The sequence below is a fragment of the Erpetoichthys calabaricus genome, chromosome 11 (genome assembly GCF_900747795.2).
Source record: "Erpetoichthys calabaricus chromosome 11, fErpCal1.3, whole genome shotgun sequence".
NCBI lineage: Eukaryota > Metazoa > Chordata > Cladistia > Polypteriformes > Polypteridae > Erpetoichthys > Erpetoichthys calabaricus.
The window spans coordinates 85,848,873-85,868,907 of record NC_041404.2 but is presented as its reverse complement, the minus strand read 5'-3'; the positions used below and the strand labels follow the sequence as shown (position 1 = coordinate 85,868,907).

Genomic DNA, 20,035 nt, shown 5'->3' with positions numbered 1-20,035 from the left:
TGTACATGTGAGAAAAAACTTGAACTGGATAACAAATCTGACTTCAACATGTAAAATGATAAATCCAAAAAAGTCAATAGCGATCAGAGTTCAAGACTATGAACGCCTAGGACCTATAGAGAAAATGGGCAAAGTATTACAGACAACTTTAACAGAAGCCTTACAAAACGTATTTGAGTAGGTATCTCAAAAACAAAAGATTTGTGATGTTTAGGAAAGGAGGAAAAACTGGCAAGTCGAATATGCAATACGGCAGTTGTACAAAGCAAGGTAACGGACAGTTTGCTGAGAAAGTTGAACTTGGAAAGAATGTTTGCTAAACTTGTTTTTAAGACAGATCACATTGACAGGTGCTGCTTCATTGACGTACAGAGATGACTATCTTAAAACTTTGCAGGAAGCCCAACAAAAAAAAAAACCAAAAAAACAAAGAGCAGCTATAAAATGGTAAATGTAATTCCCATTGTCTGCACAACAAAAAAAAGTACTGTAGTAGACTGATCATTCATTGAAATTTCCAGCCATGTTGTTTTCATCTTGTGAAGTACAAGAGTAGTTTATATCTAATACTTCCATATATAGCAGAAAATTGAAAGTGTACACTGTTGATGTTTGTAAAACTGATGATAATGTTCTCTCCACAAACCATCACACAAATCACCTTCATTGGGCTAAGCAATGAACATGAAATCTAAAAAGGAGTTCTGCACTAATGATGCTGGTTGTAATTGCTTTTGTAATGTTTTGTTTCATTTGTAATCGTTTTGCAAGGTGTAGCCACTTATGCACAAGGTGTTCTGCTGGCAGTATACCACCGTATTTCAAAGTTGTTTGTGCATGTTGCAATAAACTCAACGAAATGCCTGTGCAAAGTTTCACGTGAGGAGTCCTTTGATCGAATATCGCTGGCCATGTGAACTTTCACGGGGGAAAAAACTTCGATCAAATATATTTGTATTGTGCACTGCCATGCTGCTCCTTTAAAGTTTTACACAGGGGAACCGAACACCTCCTCCTCCCAATTGAATGTCACGGAATCATACAACGTGAACTTTCACAGGGGACTGCTCTTCAATCTAATGTCACTGAATCATGCTGTGCCATGGTATGTCACCCCTTGCAGTTTCACATGGAGAAACCCCCACTTTGATCAAATTTCACTGTATCAAAGGCACATTTAGGAAAAAAGCTGTTATAGCTTAGTGTCTTGCTTCTATAAGACAGCCATTCTCCTCCCTACCATCCTTCCACCGAGGGAATAGAGAGCAATAAACAATATTTTGCATCTCATTTCTAATTACAGTGGCTTCACCGTATCCCCCCCCCCCCGAACCCCCACCTGTCCTCTCCCTTCCAAAAAGGTAGAAACGGGCACGATTGGGACAGTTGACAAACTGGGGGTGAAAGTACACTGTGAACAAATCTCATGTGCTTGGGACACAGCAATGGCCACTCGTGACTCAAAAGAGGCTGGTAAATACTGGTTTAGATGTATGCGTGGTGCGTGTGACATGCTCTGGGGGGGTGCTGTCCAGTGTTGTTTTTAGCCCTGTGCCCAGGTCTGCCAGGAAATGCATTGTCCCCATCCTTGCAACTTGCACTGGAAGAAGCCGGTATGAAAATATATGTATATACTTAGCTTATTCCAGATGTGAAATGCACGAAAAAAGCAACAACAAAAATAAATAAATGGAAACATGCTAAACTTCTAAGGGGGCAACTGCAACAGAAGGCAGTGGAAAATGGGGGAATTGTAGAATAAAAGCTCCATTCTATTGTACAAAATGTAATGTTTCTCTGTGTTGCAAGGACTGGCCTCAAAAATAATTTTGAAAGCAAAAGTCTGGATGAATACATAATTATACATACATAGTTATAAACTGTTCACTTGTTGTTTCAGAGTGAGACATAGTGTGTGTTTATGTGTATTTTTTCTAAAATAAATTACATATATAATATATATATATAAATTTTATAAAATTTATAAATAAATAAATAAAACTGAAACTGCAATACTTATTTAAAGAGATTGTTTAAGTGTCTACATCAAGAACCTGATCAGCCAAAGCAATGAATGCAAAGCGAAACAGAACACAATCATTAGAAGTGAGGGTAAGACTATGAGAGAAAGACCTGAGAAAAAAAATTCAACAAAAGACAGGCGAAAAAAACAAACACATGGAAAGGTAGACGGAAATGAGACGTGCAAGTAAACAGGCCACTAAAACTGGGGAAGTTAATTTCTTTAGGATAAAAAGGTAAGCAAAAGTAAGGCACTGGAACAGCAGCAAACCTAGAGATGATGGTATCAGTCACTGAATGAAGAGAAAATATTAGGAAGAGATTTGGAAGTTTGGAGAGTAAACAAGGCATTTTGTGTGCTTAGTGTCAGGTTTGGGTAAAGTAACAAATGAAGCATTGTCTACTGATACATTTACCTTGTTATTCTATCAAATGACTTCCAATACTTGTGCAAATAAAGTGTTTTCATGCAAAAAGAACACACTTTTATTTTCTCTGATAATACCAAAAAATCTATTATACACAGAATAAAATTAAAGTTGTTGCATTATCAAAACAATGAAGGAATATACAAAACTGGTTTAGGTCTTCTTCACTTTGTTATGTATTGCTTAAAGTCAGTTCAGTTAATTCCTTCTGACAAACAAAGGCTGGGTGATTTAATGACAAATTATAAGGATTATTATATAATAAAATACAACTGCTTCTAAGAGAAATATTGCCATTTTCATTATTTGTAAAACAGCAAACAAGTTAACTAGTGCCAGGTTCCTTTTTGTAAGAGTCATTTTCATATTTTTCACAGTTTCTATCCAGTAATTGTAATTTAAATATTTTACTGTCTTTTTTCTTGTTTAATATAAATGTCTTGTTTGAAATAACTTCAGTATAATGACTTTGTAAAGTCCTGTGACATTCAAGTTAACACATCCTTATATATAAAGATATATAAACCTAGTGCATCAATCCCTACATATCCTCTGACCACATTTATGTCTGGTATTTTTATTAGTCCAAACTGCTCACTATAACTAGGAGCAATGATAGATTGCTCTTAATGTACAAATCTATCCAGCTGTGACATACAGCAAATAAAAACCATGACACAGATTCACTAATATGGTGGAAAGAACATGAAGCCAACCTTTCACAGAACAACCTTGAAAAAGAGAGCTTGAGTATTCCTACAATAAATGGTCTTTAAGAGAGATCATTCAGCACTGGCAGCCATATTGTCACCTGCTAGAGTTCATTCTTGAAGATGGTGTAGACAGACTGATCTTGTTGGCTGAGATGTTTTTAAGACTATACTGTAATAAGCATCAAATTTAGAATTTGTTGTTCAGGGAATTAAATGATCTTGTCAACTCACCTTAGAAAATTCTCGTCAGTCCCTGAGGAAGCAGTAGCAGCAGTGCCAGACTCGGAGAAGACATCCACCAGTAAGCTGCCAGCACCAGTAGCAGAACCGATTCCTGCGGCTCCAGATCTCAGACCCAAAAGATCAGCAGATGGAGAAGGAGTTGACTAAAAAAAAAAAAAAAAAAGACAGTTTTTAACAGAGAGCGCTAGTGAGTGGGCTACATGATTAAAACTAGTACTAAATTATACCTGTGATAAAAAAAATCTAATTAAGATCAGTCATACCTCAACTACCTACATAAATGATTAATGTCTGATGTACCAACTACCTGCTGTGTAACTGATGTTATAATTATTTATTGTGATCTAGCTGACTATATCATATGTTATGAAATTGCGCCCTTTTTTCTACATAAGCGATCATTTTCCACAGTCACACAAAAATGTCCCCATCACAAAGTAAATGGAAAAAAGCTATACAGACAAAAAGATATGATTATGTGACAAGAAATGGGAGAGAAAATTCTAAAAGTATTTTCAAACCTACAACTTTTGCCCATCAGTTAGGATACATACAACCTAAGAAACACTGTAAAAACCTAAGTAACATTAGGCAAACAAAAAAGCATTCTCCATTAGATATCAATTCGACTGTACTTTGAATATAAAAACTAATAATTCATATGACAGCCAACTCCAGACAGAACAGAAATTCCAGAATGACTTAAGATGTCAACTTGCATTTTTTGATACTGTTTACAGTTTGTTAATGACTGAAGGATAAAAAAGTACCACATTTATGCCCATCTTAAAAACTCAAAGATATCTGGGAAAGGTAACCCTTGCTAAAAAAGGTGCTGTTATTTCATACTGACCTGGTCAACATCCTCTAATTGGCAAAACAAATCTATGTAGGCCAATGTTAAACAACCATTAAACAGAACCAAAAAAGGCTGGAATTGCATGTGAGGCAAATACTTCAAGAATGTCTGGTGTTACGTTGGACATCCAAGTCTAATTTCACTATAAATTTAAATCATCAGTAATGGATTATTCAATGATAAAGCCTACGAAAAAAAACCCTAGTCATTTTACCTCAACCAATGAACAAATTTAGGATTGAAGTTACAGCCAAATTAACTACAGTAAAAAACATTCAGGACCATAAAAGAACAACTTATGCCTGATAAATTTATAAAATTAAAATAGTGTTTTTAAAAATCCAGTATCTCTTTAGATATGATTAATTATATACTGGGCCATGGCACGAGTTATATAAATGCATTCATAGTTTCTATCTATGTAAACAAAACCAATTGCCATTGTCACAATTTTTTTAGGCATGAAACAAAAATAACATTTCATGGAAGAAGGAAAACACTGCTTAAACATACATGTACATTGCTCTGGCTGGATGTTTGCCTATGACATACAGCTTAAAAAGCGAGGAGGAAAAGATGAAACTCATCTTCTACCTTAAGGTGGATAAAACTGATAACACCAATGTGAACATAGGGAGTATCAGAGCAGATACACATATCTATTGTGGGAGATGGCCGGCTGTTCATCCCGGCCAATGCCCACAGGCCACCAGATGGAGCCCTCCCTGTAGCATGGAAGTGCCCCGAAGACCAGCAGGGAATTATGGACAATGGAGTTTTTATTCCCAACCCTGCTGGACACCATGGGGCCCACCAGAGGACGCTGCAGGGAGGCTCAAGGACTTATACGTGCCCTATAACCCGGAAGTACGTCATGATCACATGACCAGAAGGAACGACGTGCTTCCGGGTTGAAGAAAAGGACTTTTTATCTGACCTGGAAGTAATAAGGAATCATGGACTGTAGGATTGGAAACACTTCCGGGTCAGGGAATATAAAAGGACTGTGGGAAAGCCCAGACGCTGAGCTGAGCTGGGAGGTAGGGTGGCGAAGTTTCTGGGAGTGGAGAATTGTTATTGATTATTGATTAGTGTACGTGTAGTGTGCTTTATGCACATTATTATTATAAAATAAATAATAATTATAGTTTTACCAGGTGTTTGGAGTGGTATCTGTGGGTTCAAGGGAGCTCTAGCGCCCCCTACTGCTACACTGGCGTAGTCAGCAGGATTCTCTGGCCGTCGTTTGGCAGAGGACCTGAATTTAAAACAAAAATTGTGGTAGCGGAATACCCTAAGACAGTACCGCTCTCGAGCACGGAGGTAGAAACTCCCTTTACTACAAGCAGTACGCCAGTGAGGAGCTTCGTCTTGTATTGGTTCAGAATGGGACGAAAATCAAGGAAGAAGATTGGGCTTTGTAAAAAGAAACAGACCCTCGGACAGGAGTGGCCACCGGAGGATCCAGCAACTTTATGGTCTTACCTGACAGGTCCTGCGGAAATCAGAGCCGAGATCAAGGCCAAGAGGGAACGGTGGTTGCGGCGACAAAAGAGCGGTCAGAGGACTACTTTAATGGAGCCTGAAACAAGCCATCGCAAGTCGGAGGTATGTGTCGCGACAACACCCGAGGCGCAGGGAACTATATTTTCTTCTTTTGCAGAAGCCGAGCGGTTCGGAATAATCTATGAGAAAGACACGTCTCATACCTTGGCAAAATGGCCGCGAAGACGAGGAGTCTGTAGATTTACAGCTGGGGAGCCTATTCGTGGAGGACGATCACGTGGATCATCCTGGTGCAGGCTGGGGAAAACGTCAGCAAAATAAGGAGTCACCTGACCAGGAGGGGACCTGCTTATTCGCGGACACACGTCTCGTGATTTCGCCCGAAGGATGTCGGGAAGAAGGTCAGCAGCAGTCCGTCAGTGAGGTCGTCTTCTCCCTGACGAATCCGAACTCCCTGAAGGGGGAGGCGAGCGAAGCAGCGCTGAATGATAATAGTAAGAAAGAGGGGCGGGATGTGACTGAACGGGCTGCCGTTAAAATAGAAAAGGCAGATCACAGTCGGTCAGTAGTGGCCACCCGTCCCTCTAAAGACTCTAAATCCCAAGAGACTTTGCGCGACCCAACAGAACATGTGCCAGGAGTGGATGTGCCCATTGGCTCCCAGCCGGAACGTAAGGCTGACTATGATTCTGGCCTACCTCAGGCCGATTTAAATAATGTTATTAGGCTGCAGGATCTCGAGAGGTTGCTCGAGCCTGTGCGTAGTTTCTTTCAGGGTCTACAGGAGCTGAAGGAACGAGTGGAGGAGCTGGAAGCAATGGCCGAAGCGCCGCTGAGAAGACTTCAGGAATACCTGCGGCGATTAGGCCGAGAGGCCCCAGTCTTGGTTGATTCGGCGGTACAAGTAAGCCCAAACCGTACCGTACATTATAAGGGGACGCAGTGCGATTCCGGCCTGCAATTAATAAGTAGCGGGTGCCAAGTCACTACGAACTCAACAAAGGATTGTGGTGTGATGACAGAAGGGGCGGAGGAAGCACCAGTCAAACCGGAGCAGCTGAAAAGTGCTGTCTCTCGGAGCGATGAGGTGCTGAAGATGCTGCCCCTAATTAAAGTAAAAGTGAAGGGCGTGCAGACAGTAAAAGGGCTCTCGTGTTAATAGTGAGACCCAAACTGGACACAAGCCCCAGATTAAACAGGTGATCCCTACAATAAAACGGGGGTCTCCTAACAGGTTGGGAAACGTAACGGCGACCGATCAACCTGTCTCAGCGGAGAGAAGGATGGAGCCAGAGGTACCGAGGTGCTTCCAGTCTCGCAGGGGGAGAATATCAAGGGGACCACGGCTCTGCAATGAATGTCACAGGCCGGGACATCTATGGCGAAGTTGTCCTCGGAGGACAGGCGATCAGAAGAGTTGGCGATACAACGTTCCTCCTGGGTTCTCCAGCGAGTCTAGACAACGAAGCCCAAGCCCAGCACGTGGATCCTCTTGGAGAAAGACGTTCCTCTCGGGACTGGTCGCTCCGAAATATAATTCTTCACTGAGGGGGGAATACTATGGGAGATGGCCGGCTGTTCATCCCGGCCAATACCCCCAGGCCGCCAGATGGAGCCCTCCCTGTAGCATGGAAGTGCCCCGAAGACCAGCAGGGAATTATGGACAATGGAGTTTTTATTCCCAACCCTGCTGGACACCATGGGACCCACCAGAGGACGCTGCAGGGAGGCTCAAGGACTTATACGTGCCCTATAACCCAGAAGTATGTCATGATCACATGACCAGAAGGAACGACGTGCTTCCGGGTTGAAGAAAAGGACTTTTTATCTGACCCGGAAGTGATAAGGAATCATGGACTGTAGGATTGGAAACACTTCCGGGTCAGGGAATATAAAAGGACTGTGGGAAAGCCCAGACGCTGAGCTGAGCTGGGAGGTAGGGTGGCGAAGTGTCTGGGAGTGGAGGATTGTTATTGATTATTGATTAGTGCACGTGCATGTGTAATGTGGAGTGGAGGGTGCTTTATGCACATTATTATTATAAAATAAATAATAATTATAGTTTTACCAGGTGTTTGGAGTGGTATCTGTGGGTTCAAGGGAGCTCTAGCGCCCCCTACTGCTACACTATACATATATACATATACATGTATATATATATGTTTATGTTTGCAGATGATACCATTACAGGGTGGATTATCAGATAATCTCAGATCCATTGAATTATTACAGAGGGACTTGGACATCATATAAATTTGGGCAGATTAAATTTATTATAAGTAAATGTACAGCATTACACATAGGATGTAAAAATGTTAGATTTAAATACATTGTAGGTCTGAAAATTTTAAGTACATCTTATGAAAAGGATTTAGGAGTCACAGTAGACTTCAAAGATGTAGACACTATCTACTTCCAGGCAGTGGTCAGAAGCCATTAAGAAGGCAAACAGAATGTTCAGTTATATAGCATGATGTGTAAAGTACAAGTTAAAGGAGGTTATGCTCAAGCTTTATAACGTACTGATAAGGCTTTATCTAGAGTACTGCATACAATTTTGGTCTCCAGACTACAAAAAAGACAGCAGTGCTAGAAAATGTCTAGAGAAGAGTGACTAGGCTGATTATAGGAGTGCAGGGGATGAGTTATGAGGTAAGATTAAAAGAGCTGAGCTTTATCCGTTTAGGCAAAATGAGATTAAGAGGTGACATTAGTAAAGTGTGTAGAATTATGAAGGGAATCAGTACAGTGGATCAAGACTGTTACTTTAAAATGAGTTCCACAAGGACATGGGGACACAGTTGGAAACTTGTTAAGGGTAAATCTTGCACAACCATTAGGAAGTTTTTCTTCAGATGGATAGCCATTGCCAAATGAAATAAGTTACCAAATAGTGCAGTAGAGAGTAAGAATTTGTAAGGATCTTCAAAACTAGACAATGTTATTTTGGAAGAATTCAGTGGCTAGGACTGGCAAGTTTTGCTGGGCTAAATGGCCTGTACTCATATAAATTTTTCTAATATCCTACATTATGATTTTGCTCTCTGCCAGCTAATCCTCAACCTTTCTTTCTCTCTCTCTTTGTTAATTAAAATACCTTCACATCAGCTGGTCTCTGCCTGCCCCCTACAACTCTTGTATCATAACTTCTCTGCCCAGCCAGTCCTCACACAGCCTGAAACATCCTTTTAACTAAAACTAAAACTCACACATCATAAAAACACGTCAAGGCTTTTGCTGACAAAATGACTTTTAAATGGTTGTGTTAGGACACCATAGTGAACTAATTCCCCCCCCCCCCCCCCATTTTAGATTTTTTCTGGATGTCTCTTCCTGTGCTACACTCTGTTTGAAATAGTAGCAGTAGGACAGAGAGAAAGATTTGGATTTTTTTTTTACCTCAGCCTACAGTTCTGTTGCCACATGTTCTATTGATGTTTAATACTCAAAAGGAATCTCAACCCTTTTAATGTACATTTAAATTCTTAGAAATCCTTAAAACAATATGACATTTTTCACATTAAGATGAGCTTTATGCACTTATTTACCTTATTCTTTTTCTTTAACTAATCTTCTCTACAACTGATTGGAGAGAGTGGTACCTGGCATAAGCTGCCATTTGCACTGCTAGATACACGAAAACTTATGAAAACGCAAAGAAAAAAAAAAAGAATAAAAAAAGGCGTGCTAAAAATTAAGGTAGGTGGAAAGTCTTGAAGCAAGACTACTAATTACAGAGGAAGCATTTAAAATGTTCAAATACAAATTGGTGAAAGAGTCATATACGCAGTCCTTTGTCAGGAATTACTTGAATTACCTTTTGTGACATATAGAAGGTAAAGAATTGTAGTCTTTCTAATGGTCAATTTTTACATGTCACTCAGGTCCATTTTCCATTCTTTATCAATGGTTACTACTGCCATTGGAATGGAGAACTTAAATCAGACACAAGATGGTAATGTAATATGATATGAGTAAAGATCGTAAAGTAAATGAAAAAATAATCTATAATTATTTGAAATTTCCATTCATCATTACAGTTAAAAATGTTTGAAGATTTCTAGTAAAACTGACACTGAAAACAATGGCCACCATTACTGGCAAATACTCTTCAAGTGCTCAAGGATGTTTACTATTTCTTCTGTCACATGCAGTTTACTTAATAACTCTTATTAGTAGACATAGTAGTCCTATCCAGGAGCTACTTCAGGATGCCAGTTACTGTATGTTGTTTAAAAGTGTGCTTGTAATGTATGGGTTGTACCTTATTGACATCTACACGTTTAATCACAATGGAACCAAATTTCTTCAATTGATGTCTAAGTATGTTATTTTCAAATACAAGTCATTCTAGTTAAGAAGTCCAATGTAAATGCAGTCTTACTTTCACTACTTTCTATACTAATAAATTCTACTATTTATGATATGCCCTGTGAAAATTTACTTATGACCTATCGGCTGTTTACTAGAAAAAAAGAGCAGTATGCAGCAATGGCTACTACATACTGTATGTCTGCTATGTATCCAGTCTACATTTTCTTCCTCAGTCACTGATTTTACTATCAGACAAATTTAAACTAATCACTGGATCATACTTTATTGACTTTTAGCAATGTAAAATAGGTGCACACTAGGGCTGGGTGATATGGAAAACAAATTATCACTATATTTATTTTTCATATCAGTCGGTATCAATATATCACAATATAAATCAAATTACTATTTCTGTCAAGCTTAAAGGCTCCTTTTTACTCCTAAGGGAGATGTAGAGATATTATAAGATTAATTTTGGTTAAACTATTACTTATTTTCTGTCAGAAGGTGAACATGACAAATGAACTGTAGAACATTATACAACTATATTTCAAATAAATAAAATAGGTATATATAATAAACTAAAATCTTAACCCTGACCAGTCAAAAGCTTTCAAGTTTTACAGGAGAACACACTTAATTTGCTGGTCAAATCCAAATAAATAAAATAAAATCTTAATTCTAATATCTTAAAGCTTTCAAGTTTTACAGGAGAACACAAAGTAAATTCTTTGATCAGTTCTAAATAAATAAAGTAGGTAATACAAAATGAAGTCTCAATAAAACTACCTCTATACTGTATCTTTTCCTTTGTATAGATTCAAACTGTTTTAATGGTTGGGAAATAAACCCACAAATAAATATACGAAAAACATTCTGTATATATTCTCAATACATATTCAAGCAGCTTTCAAATGTAAATGAAAGAGAACATAAACAAAATTGACATATTCACTCAATTGAGGTCAGTTTATGCTCCAAGGCAAAAAAAGGCAAAAGAAATCCCCATTAGTGCAGTAGTTGCTTGGTCTGGGACTGTAAAGTTTTGCATTGTCCAAGCTATAAAGGATGGCACTATTTCAAATGGTACAAAAGATTAATAGTATTACCTGTCTTTGTGGGACCATGCTTTCGACACAATTTGCAGTGCACGCTACTCTGCTTCATGTCAGACTTTAAATATCTCCACACTACAGAATTCCTTTGACCCTTATTTTCAACAATGTCCTTCTCTTTTGAGTCTTGGGCTGTGTCCTTTGGGGTGTCTACTTCAGTAATGCTGATTTTTTTTTAAACTTTCGTTACCATTTTATGTTATCATTTTCTCTTTTATCTCACTCCCACTGCTGACGTACTGGCGTGTGTAGCTGCTGCAACCCAAACATTAGCTCGTGTGCTGCTGCCAGCTGTTACACTCCGTGATATGTGCGTCAACATAACTCTATTCCAGCCAAATGATTGGTTCGGTGTGGCGCTATTCTCATTATCATTGGCTTTTCATGTTGTTTATCAAAACATGGATGGAATGAGTTCTATCAACTTTCTATAGACCATGTCTTAAGTTTCTATTGAGGAAAAGTTAGTTCACAATAATCATCTCTCTCTCTCTTTTTATCGCCCAGCCCTAGTGGACACCATGATATTCTAACTGGGAGGAACGTACCCTTCTGACATTAGTAATTGAACAACACTAAATTAAAGAGAACCTGTATGTTAAAGGATTGTACCAAACATGACAGTATTATGACTATTATTTTCTAAAATAGACTCTTGTACAGCATGAACTAATCTTTACTTTACACAACACCATTTACCACATTAGCATGAAAGATAAAGAAAAAAAAAAAGACACATTTATATACATACAAATAAACAAAACGTTGCAGCATACATTTTAGGTAGCACCTGAGTAAGGTAGACCCATTATACAGACTATAACTTTAGTCTGTTTAATCTTCCAAGGCTTATATGAATGGTTTTGTAAGACAAAAGATGATACCTTTGTAATGGGACAAGAAACAGATGCATGAAAGGCTACAATGAAAACAAGCCTTTGCTCAAGTGTGTTTCTGCTCATTTTTCATATACAGTATTCAACTTTGTTAACAAGTCTTAGCAAGGATCTACAACTCAGGACTAAGAACGACCAAGTACTGTATTTTCAAAAATAAATCTCTGATACCTGAGTGTGTGACAGTGTACTTCTTGTCTACTGTTTCAGATGGCATGTCATTAGGAAATGGAAATAGACAAACAAGGACTTTGCCAGAAACCCATTCTGAACTATCAATCAAGGTTCAGTCAGATATAATTAAGTTTTAGAACTGTGAACTGAGAGATGACAAATGTAGCTTAAAATTGTACACTAGTGTGCAATCAATACGTTTAAGCAGCCACACAGACTTAATTAGTGAGCAAACAAGTCCTCTGTGTGTTTACAACTTCCAGAGAAAGAAAAAAAGGCACAGTTGCATATACAATTGACCAGAAAGCTTCAACCCATATTACTGGGGTGACTCACAGCATTGGAGGCAGCAGCTGCCGACTCAGCTCCTCCTCCACCATTGATTTCAGAGCCAGCTTCTTTCTTCCCATCCTCAAGCTCAGAAACTGACACAGCACCTGGGCCTTTTTTCTTCTTTAATTTGGCAAGGATAGAAGACTCTCTTTCTGGGAAAGGGGGCATCTCCTCCAAAACAGTTGCCTAGGAAACAAAAAGTAACCAAAAAGGAAATTTCACAGGCAGGAAAGCAGACAGAATGCTATCAAATATATAAACCAAACAAATATTCTACTCTGACACCACAGCTACAAGAAATAAAGAACAGAACCAGATGTCACCAGACAGTAGCATGGTTATTTATACCATCCCTGACTGAGCAAATAAAAACAGGCAACAAGTAGCATGGTTATTTATACCATCCCTGACTGAGAAAATAAAAACAGGCAACAAGAAAGAAAGGTTCAATGTTCTTTTCATTCAGGCAAGTGTGCAAAATACCAAAAAAATAACTAATTTGCATATTGAAGGCAAAACTGAAACTGTTTATCAGTTGATGAAGTCTGACACTATACAACAGGATCTACATTTTACAGTGTTAACGAAAACTTCTTTTGAATAATAAAAACATTTGATACAGAATATGAAAATATTCTATATCCCTAGGTTTATTATAACAAGTAAGATCAGGCAGTGTTATTGTGGAGCAATTCAAAGATATATACATAACATTGCATGTTTCAGGTCTGTGTGATTTAAAAGCAGGGAGTCTCTCTAAAAAGATAAACTGGTATACCGTAGGTTTCATATGCTGGAAAAGATACATCTATAGTATAATAAACACCCCTTTATTGTCTTTAAAGAAACACTTCATATTTTTTGTCATAATTGTGTTCTAACTTACCAAGACATCAGTGCTAGCAATTGAGGACAGCTTAAGATATTCTACTGCCCTCTGCTGTAACTCCACATCCGAATTGCGTATTTGGCTGTCAGAACGCAGTACCTCCTGGATGGTTGATTTTGTTTCTGGGAAAAGGTTGATGAACTTGATATAGGCCGAAAGAAGAAGAGCACGTGTTGGAACAGAGCACAGATGGAACTTTGAGTGCAAAAGGTTGAACTGAACAAGTGGACTTAAAAGAAAAAGAAAGAACACATTAAAAATTGCATTTTTAAGTGTTTATTATCTAAATAACATACTGATTATACCATACAGTGTTAAAAATGATGAATCCCAAATTTCCCAACACATTAAATGTCTTCTTTAATTAAAATCTTTGTAGAGAGACTACACTTTTAATATATGTCTGCCACAGAAGAAGTAATGCATATACCGTTTAGCTATTGATTGCCATAGCTTTTGCTAATATTCAATGTAAAATACAGAAATGGTAATGAAACAATTGTTTTTGAACACTACAAAAGCATAATAATCCATGACAAACTGCTAAAGATTGCACTTATTTCAGTGAATGAGTATGAATTAGAATGGACAGTGTGGTTTTTAAGCTGCTAAATTGCAATTGGCTTCTTAAGTAGACAATACCAAAGTCACTTAAGCAAGTTGAACTGGGTAGTAGGGGGCTATGTTTTAAGCATATAATAATAAATTACTTTAATTTCTGTTTCAGCCATATCACAATCTTCCATGCATTCATCTGTTTTCTAAACACGTTTAATCTTAGTTTAAGAAAGTGAAGCTTATCCTATAACCATTTACTGCTAGAGAGAAACCAACATTGTATTTGGTTATTTGAAACACTCTTAAAATAAAAAATAAACAATATTTACCCTCAAGAAAATGTTAACTTCTATGTAAATAATTTTTAAAAATATGTACAGATGCAAGGCATAGTTTAAACACTGTCATATTTCTTGATTTCCTTGAAAGTTTAGTTAACTTCAATTAAAATGACAAGATTATTAAAAGACGGTTAGCTGGAAAAGTTTTATAGGTAAAGACTATGCCACATTATTTATGCCTGACTGCTAGAGCAGTCGTGGGTCAGTCAATTTGCTAATGTAAAACATATTAAATACTAGCACTGTGTTAGAACGGAATGGGTAAAACAGCAGGTTTCCCTTGGCAGCTATTGAAGAGATATTAATTTACAAGAGCAGAAAAACTAAAAAATGAAAAGCACAGCTTAAATTTCTATTATAATGTAGTGGAAAAGACAAAGGAAACAGGATATTTTCCAAAAGCCAGAGCAAACAGGATATGTAAATATTTCATCACAATAGCATTTCTTTAATGTATTACTACACCTTTATGTTTTAAAAATGACAATAAAGAGAAAGTTTAAAAAAACCCCACTGCTTTTTTTTTTTTTTTTTTTAGTAACAAGGCAGTAAGGCTTTTCACCTTACACTATTCAGCATCGGCAAACAAACCAAAATGGAAGTGGGATGATGATAATGTGGTCTAATAAATAAAAAGCCATAAGTTCATTTCATATGCAGACTGCACTTAACTATCCTGATGCTAAAATGAGTCTCCTCTAAAGGTATATTGCCTGTTTAAACAGACCCTTACAAATGGAAATTTTTACCACAAAGTGCAGTTCAGACAATAGAGGTGTACATGGAGAATGTGTTTTTGTAAATGATCGGCTTTGGGATGTTTTCACTGAAAGAACTGAAGGCATAATAATAAATGAATGAATACAAGAGAAACCATTTAGAGGGAACAAAACTGAAAAAAAATATTAATTGTGAGGAAAGTTTAAGCTATAAATGTTATTAATATTCTCATCTCCTCAGTTAGTACCACCACATATGCCTAGTTATGTAGCACCTGGACATAATGGGGGGTGGGGGGATTACAGAAAGTAACTAAACTTCAGAAAACATCAGAAAACCCTAACAAAATTAGGGAAATCCAACTTCTACCAATAGTCATGCTACTGATGGTGTCATTACCTAGATCTTGGATCTCCAGCAATAAGGTTTCCAAACTCTCCCAAGATGTAGCCTCCAACTTTCACCATGTTCTCATGACAAGCTGGGGCCTGCAAAGCCTGAATTAGGAAAATGCAGAATGTTAGATGCTTAAAGGAAAGAATGAAGCTTAAAGTAAAATAAATTTGACTACCACTCACCTCAAAGACAGTCTTGGCTGCATAACCTTGCACATCGTCTCGGTTGATAACAATCTGTATGACACGATACCAGACCTCTTCACTCACATAGTCCCCAGCAATTCGGATTAAGTTCAGAATAGTGTCTACATACCAAGAATAGTCTACTGCATACTTCTCTGCCAAGATGGCTACTTTTAAGACCTAGATGCAAATATAATATAGGATATAATGGGATAAATGCCCTCCACTTATTTGTCAAAGTTATTTTCTTATATGACCAAACAATAGATACACTAAAAAGTTCAAAGCTTTGTAGGTCTATGAATGGAGTCTTCTAAATGGCCCAAAAAAGGGCTTTAAAATGGTCTCTTTCACTAATACTTTATGTGGGTTCTGTGGTATGTTATTCAATTTTCTATAAATGAGGTAAGTATGTCACAGTAAGTATTTCTGTCTTACCTAACTAGCATTACTATAATAGAGAATAATTTTCAGTAACAGTACTGCAATTGTTAGGTAAATGGTGCAGCAGCTAATACAGGCATTTTAGATGCCTGTTATGAGAGGTATACAACTAATCTCTTACAGTCCAATCAATAGACGGGTGAATGTATGAAGATATACTGACAGAATTTTATTTCTAGGCTTGATCTAGAAAGCCTGGGAATTCCCAAGGTGCAACTGGAGACCTTTGCTGAGAAAGAGCAGAGCATGTGATGTGTAGAAAGAAAATGAACACATGAAAAGAACATAAAGGGGAAACATGCCTCCTTAGCCCAAAGATGTGTGGGTTAGGTTTGCTAATTAGTGACTCCATATTGACCTGGTATAAGGCTGTATTAATATGTGCATGAAAGTTACCTACAATGGCCTTGTGTCTTGCATGCAATGCTGCCAAGAAAGGCTCTAGTCACCCGTGAATCTGAATTGGGTGATCTGGGTATAGAAAAAAAAAAGATGCATGAGCTTATTGATGATCTGTTGTTGGCAAAGCTTTGTCTGCCCAATTTTAAAATTAAACACAGATATGAGAATTAAAACCCATGATCTCATACACAGTGGCTTTAGAGCAATCCACACTGGCGTATTAATAATCTTCACATTCAGCCTTAGAAAAGGTTATGAGTGTGTGGTGGGTTACTGTGGCAAAAGACAGATATACTCACAATTTCTTCTCGGATGGAATAATCCGCTGTTTCCAAGTAACTCAACATTTCAGCCACAATCTGTTTGGCATTGCTTCGGTCACACATGGCATACAGGAGGTCAGCAGCTCTCTGTCGTACACTCACATCTCGCTCTGTCTGAAAACATGATAAAGGAGGAAACTTGTAGATCAGCCAAGTGTAGAATCATGACAATTTACACTTGACAGAAGCAAAATATTAAAATGGTTTATCAAATCTCTTCTGCCATCATTAGGTCAGGTGAACTAAAAAGTCTGTTAAAGAATGTAGAGCACTGTTTTTTAAGCTCTTGTATTTGTGCTGGACCACAATACCTGCCAATGATAACATCTCATTTGTTTTCATTCAGGTCATCGTAATTACAAGCTTTTTCATCATTTAAAGAGAAATATAAATACAGAAATGTTTTAAAAAGTTTTAACCTACCCAAAGTTCTGGCAATATGCCATTTTATATATATATATATATATATATATATATATATATATATATATATATATATGTATATATATATATATATATATATATATATATGTATATATATATATATATATATATGTATATATATATATATATATATATATATATATATATATATATACAGTGGTGTGAAAAACTATTTGCCCCCTTCCTGATTTCTTATTCTTTTGCATGTTTGTCACACAAAATGTTTCTGATCATCAAACACATTTAACCATTAGTCAAATATAACACAAGTAAACACAAAATGCAGTTTGTAAATGGTGGTTTTTATTATTTAGGGAGAAAAAAAAATCCAAACCTACATGGCCCTGTGTGAAAAAGTAATTGCCCCCTGAACCTAATAACTGGTTGGGCCACCCTTAGCAGCAATAACTGCAATCAAGCATTTGCGATAACTTGCAATGAGTCTTTTACAGCGCTCTGGAGGAATTTTGGCCCACTCATCTTTGCAAAATTGTTGTAGTTCAGCTTTATTTGAGGGTTTTCTAGCATGAACCGCCTTTTTAAGGTCATGCCATAGCATCTCAATTGGATTCAGGTCAGGACTTTGACTAGGCCACTCCAAAGTCTTCATTTTGTTTTTCTTCAGCCATTCAGAGGTGGATTTGCTGGTGTGTTTTGGGTCATTGTCCTGTTGCAGCACCCAAGATCGCTTCAGCTTGAGTTGACGAACAGATGGCCGGACATTCTCCTTCAGGATTTTTTGGTAGACAGTAGAATTCATGGTTACATCTATCACAGCAAGCCTTCCAGGTCCTGAAGCAGCAAAACAACCCCAGACCATCACACTACCACCACCATATTTTACTGTTGGTATGATGTTCTTTTTCTGAAATGCTGTGTTCCTTTTACACCAGATGTAACGGGACATTTGCCTTCCAAAAAGTTCAACTTTTGTCTCATCAGTCCACAAGGTATTTTCCCAAAAGTCTTGGCAATCATTGAGATGTTTCTTAGCAAAATTGAGACGAGCCCTAATGTTCTTTTTGCTTAACAGTGGTTTGCGTCTTGGAAATCTGCCATGCAGGCCGTTTTTGCCCAGTCTCTTTCTTATGGTGGAGTCGTGAACACTGACCTTAATTGAGGCAAATGAGGCCTGCAGTTGTTTAGACGTTGTCCTGGGGTCTTTTGTGACCTCTCGGATGAGTCGTCTCTGCGCTCTTGGGGTAATTTTGGTCGGCCGGCCACTCCTGGGAAGGTTCACCACTGTTCCATGTTTTTGCCATTTGTGGATAATGGCTCTCACTGTGGTTCGCTGGAGTCCCAAAGCTTTAGAAATGGCTTTATAACCTTTACCAGACTGATAGATCTCAATTACTTCTGTTCTCATTTGTTCCTGAATTTCTTTGGATCTTGGCATGATGTCTAGCTTTTGAGGTGCTTTTGGTCTACTTCTCTGTGTCAAGCAGCTCCTATTTAAGTGATTTCTTGATTGAAACAGGTGTGGCAGTAATCAGGCCTGGGGGTGGCTACGGAAATTGAACTCAGGTGTGATACACCACAGTTAGGTTATTTTTTAACAAGGGGGCAATTACTTTTTCACACAGGGCCATGTAGGTTTGGATTTTTTTTCTCCCTAAATAATAAACACCGTCATTTAAAAACTGCATTTTGTGTTTACTTGTGTTATATTTGACTAATGGTTAAATGTGTTTGATGATCAGAAACATTTTGTGTGACAAACATGCAAAAGAATAAGAAATCAGGAAGGGGGCAAATAGTTTTTCACACCACTGTATATATATGTATATGTATATATATATATATATATATATATATATATATGTATATATATATATATATATATATATATATATATGTATATATATATATATATGTATATATATATATATATATGTATATATATATATATACATACACACATACATACATACAGTGCATCCGGAAAGTATTCACAGCGCATCACTTTTTCCACGTTTTGTTATGTTACAGCCTTATTCCAAAATGTATTAAATTCATTTTTTTCCTCAGAATTCTACACACAACACCCCATAATGACAACGTGAAAAAAGTTTACTTGAGATTTTTGCAAATTTATTAAAAATAAAAAAATTGAGAAAGCACATGTACAAAAGTATTCACAGCCTTTGCCATGAAGCTCAAAATTGAGCTCAGGTGCATCCCGTTTCCCCTGATCATCCTTGAGATATTTCTGCAGCTTAATTGGAGTCCACCCGTGGTAAATTCAGTTGATTGAACATGATTTGGAAAGGCACACACCTGTCTATATAAGGTCCCACAGTTGACAGTTCATGTCAGAGCACAAACCAAGCATGAAGTCAAAGGAATTGTCTGTAGACCACCGAGACAGGATTGTCTCGAGGCACAAATCTGGGGAAGGTTACAGAAAAATTTCTGCTGATTTGAAGGTCCCAATGAGCACGGTGGCCTCCATCATTCGTAAGTGGAAGAAGTTCGAAACCACCAGGACTCTTCCTAGCGATTGAGCGATCGGGGGAGAAGGGCCTTAGTCAGGGAGGTGACCAAGAACCCGATGGTCACTCCGTCAGAGCTCCAGAGGTCCTCTGTGAAGAGAGGAGAACCTTCCAGAAGGACAACCATCTCTGCAGCAATCAACCAATCAGGCCTGTATGGTAGAGTGGCCAGACGGAAGCCACTCCTTAGTAAAAGGCACATGCCAGCCTGCCTGGAGTTTGTCAAAAGGCACCTGAA

The 20,035-nt window shown here is 37.8% G+C and overlaps 1 protein-coding gene across 2 annotated transcripts in view; it reads right to left on the bottom strand.

The window, feature by feature from the left end:
- Window positions 1–20,035, bottom strand: part of ap2a1 (adaptor related protein complex 2 subunit alpha 1) — an 84,322-nt gene that overhangs the window by 48,014 nt on the left and 16,273 nt on the right. For both annotated transcript variants that reach the window (XM_051933343.1, XM_051933344.1), the window contains exons 8-13: window positions 16,838–16,975; window positions 15,690–15,872; window positions 15,511–15,608; window positions 13,490–13,721; window positions 12,607–12,789; window positions 3,395–3,549 (exon numbers count right to left, since the gene is read on the bottom strand). In XM_051933343.1, coding sequence (XP_051789303.1) covers window positions 3,395–3,549; window positions 12,607–12,789; window positions 13,490–13,721; window positions 15,511–15,608; window positions 15,690–15,872; window positions 16,838–16,975 — 989 coding nt within the window. The remainder of the gene's footprint in view (window positions 1–3,394; window positions 3,550–12,606; window positions 12,790–13,489; window positions 13,722–15,510; window positions 15,609–15,689; window positions 15,873–16,837; window positions 16,976–20,035) is intronic.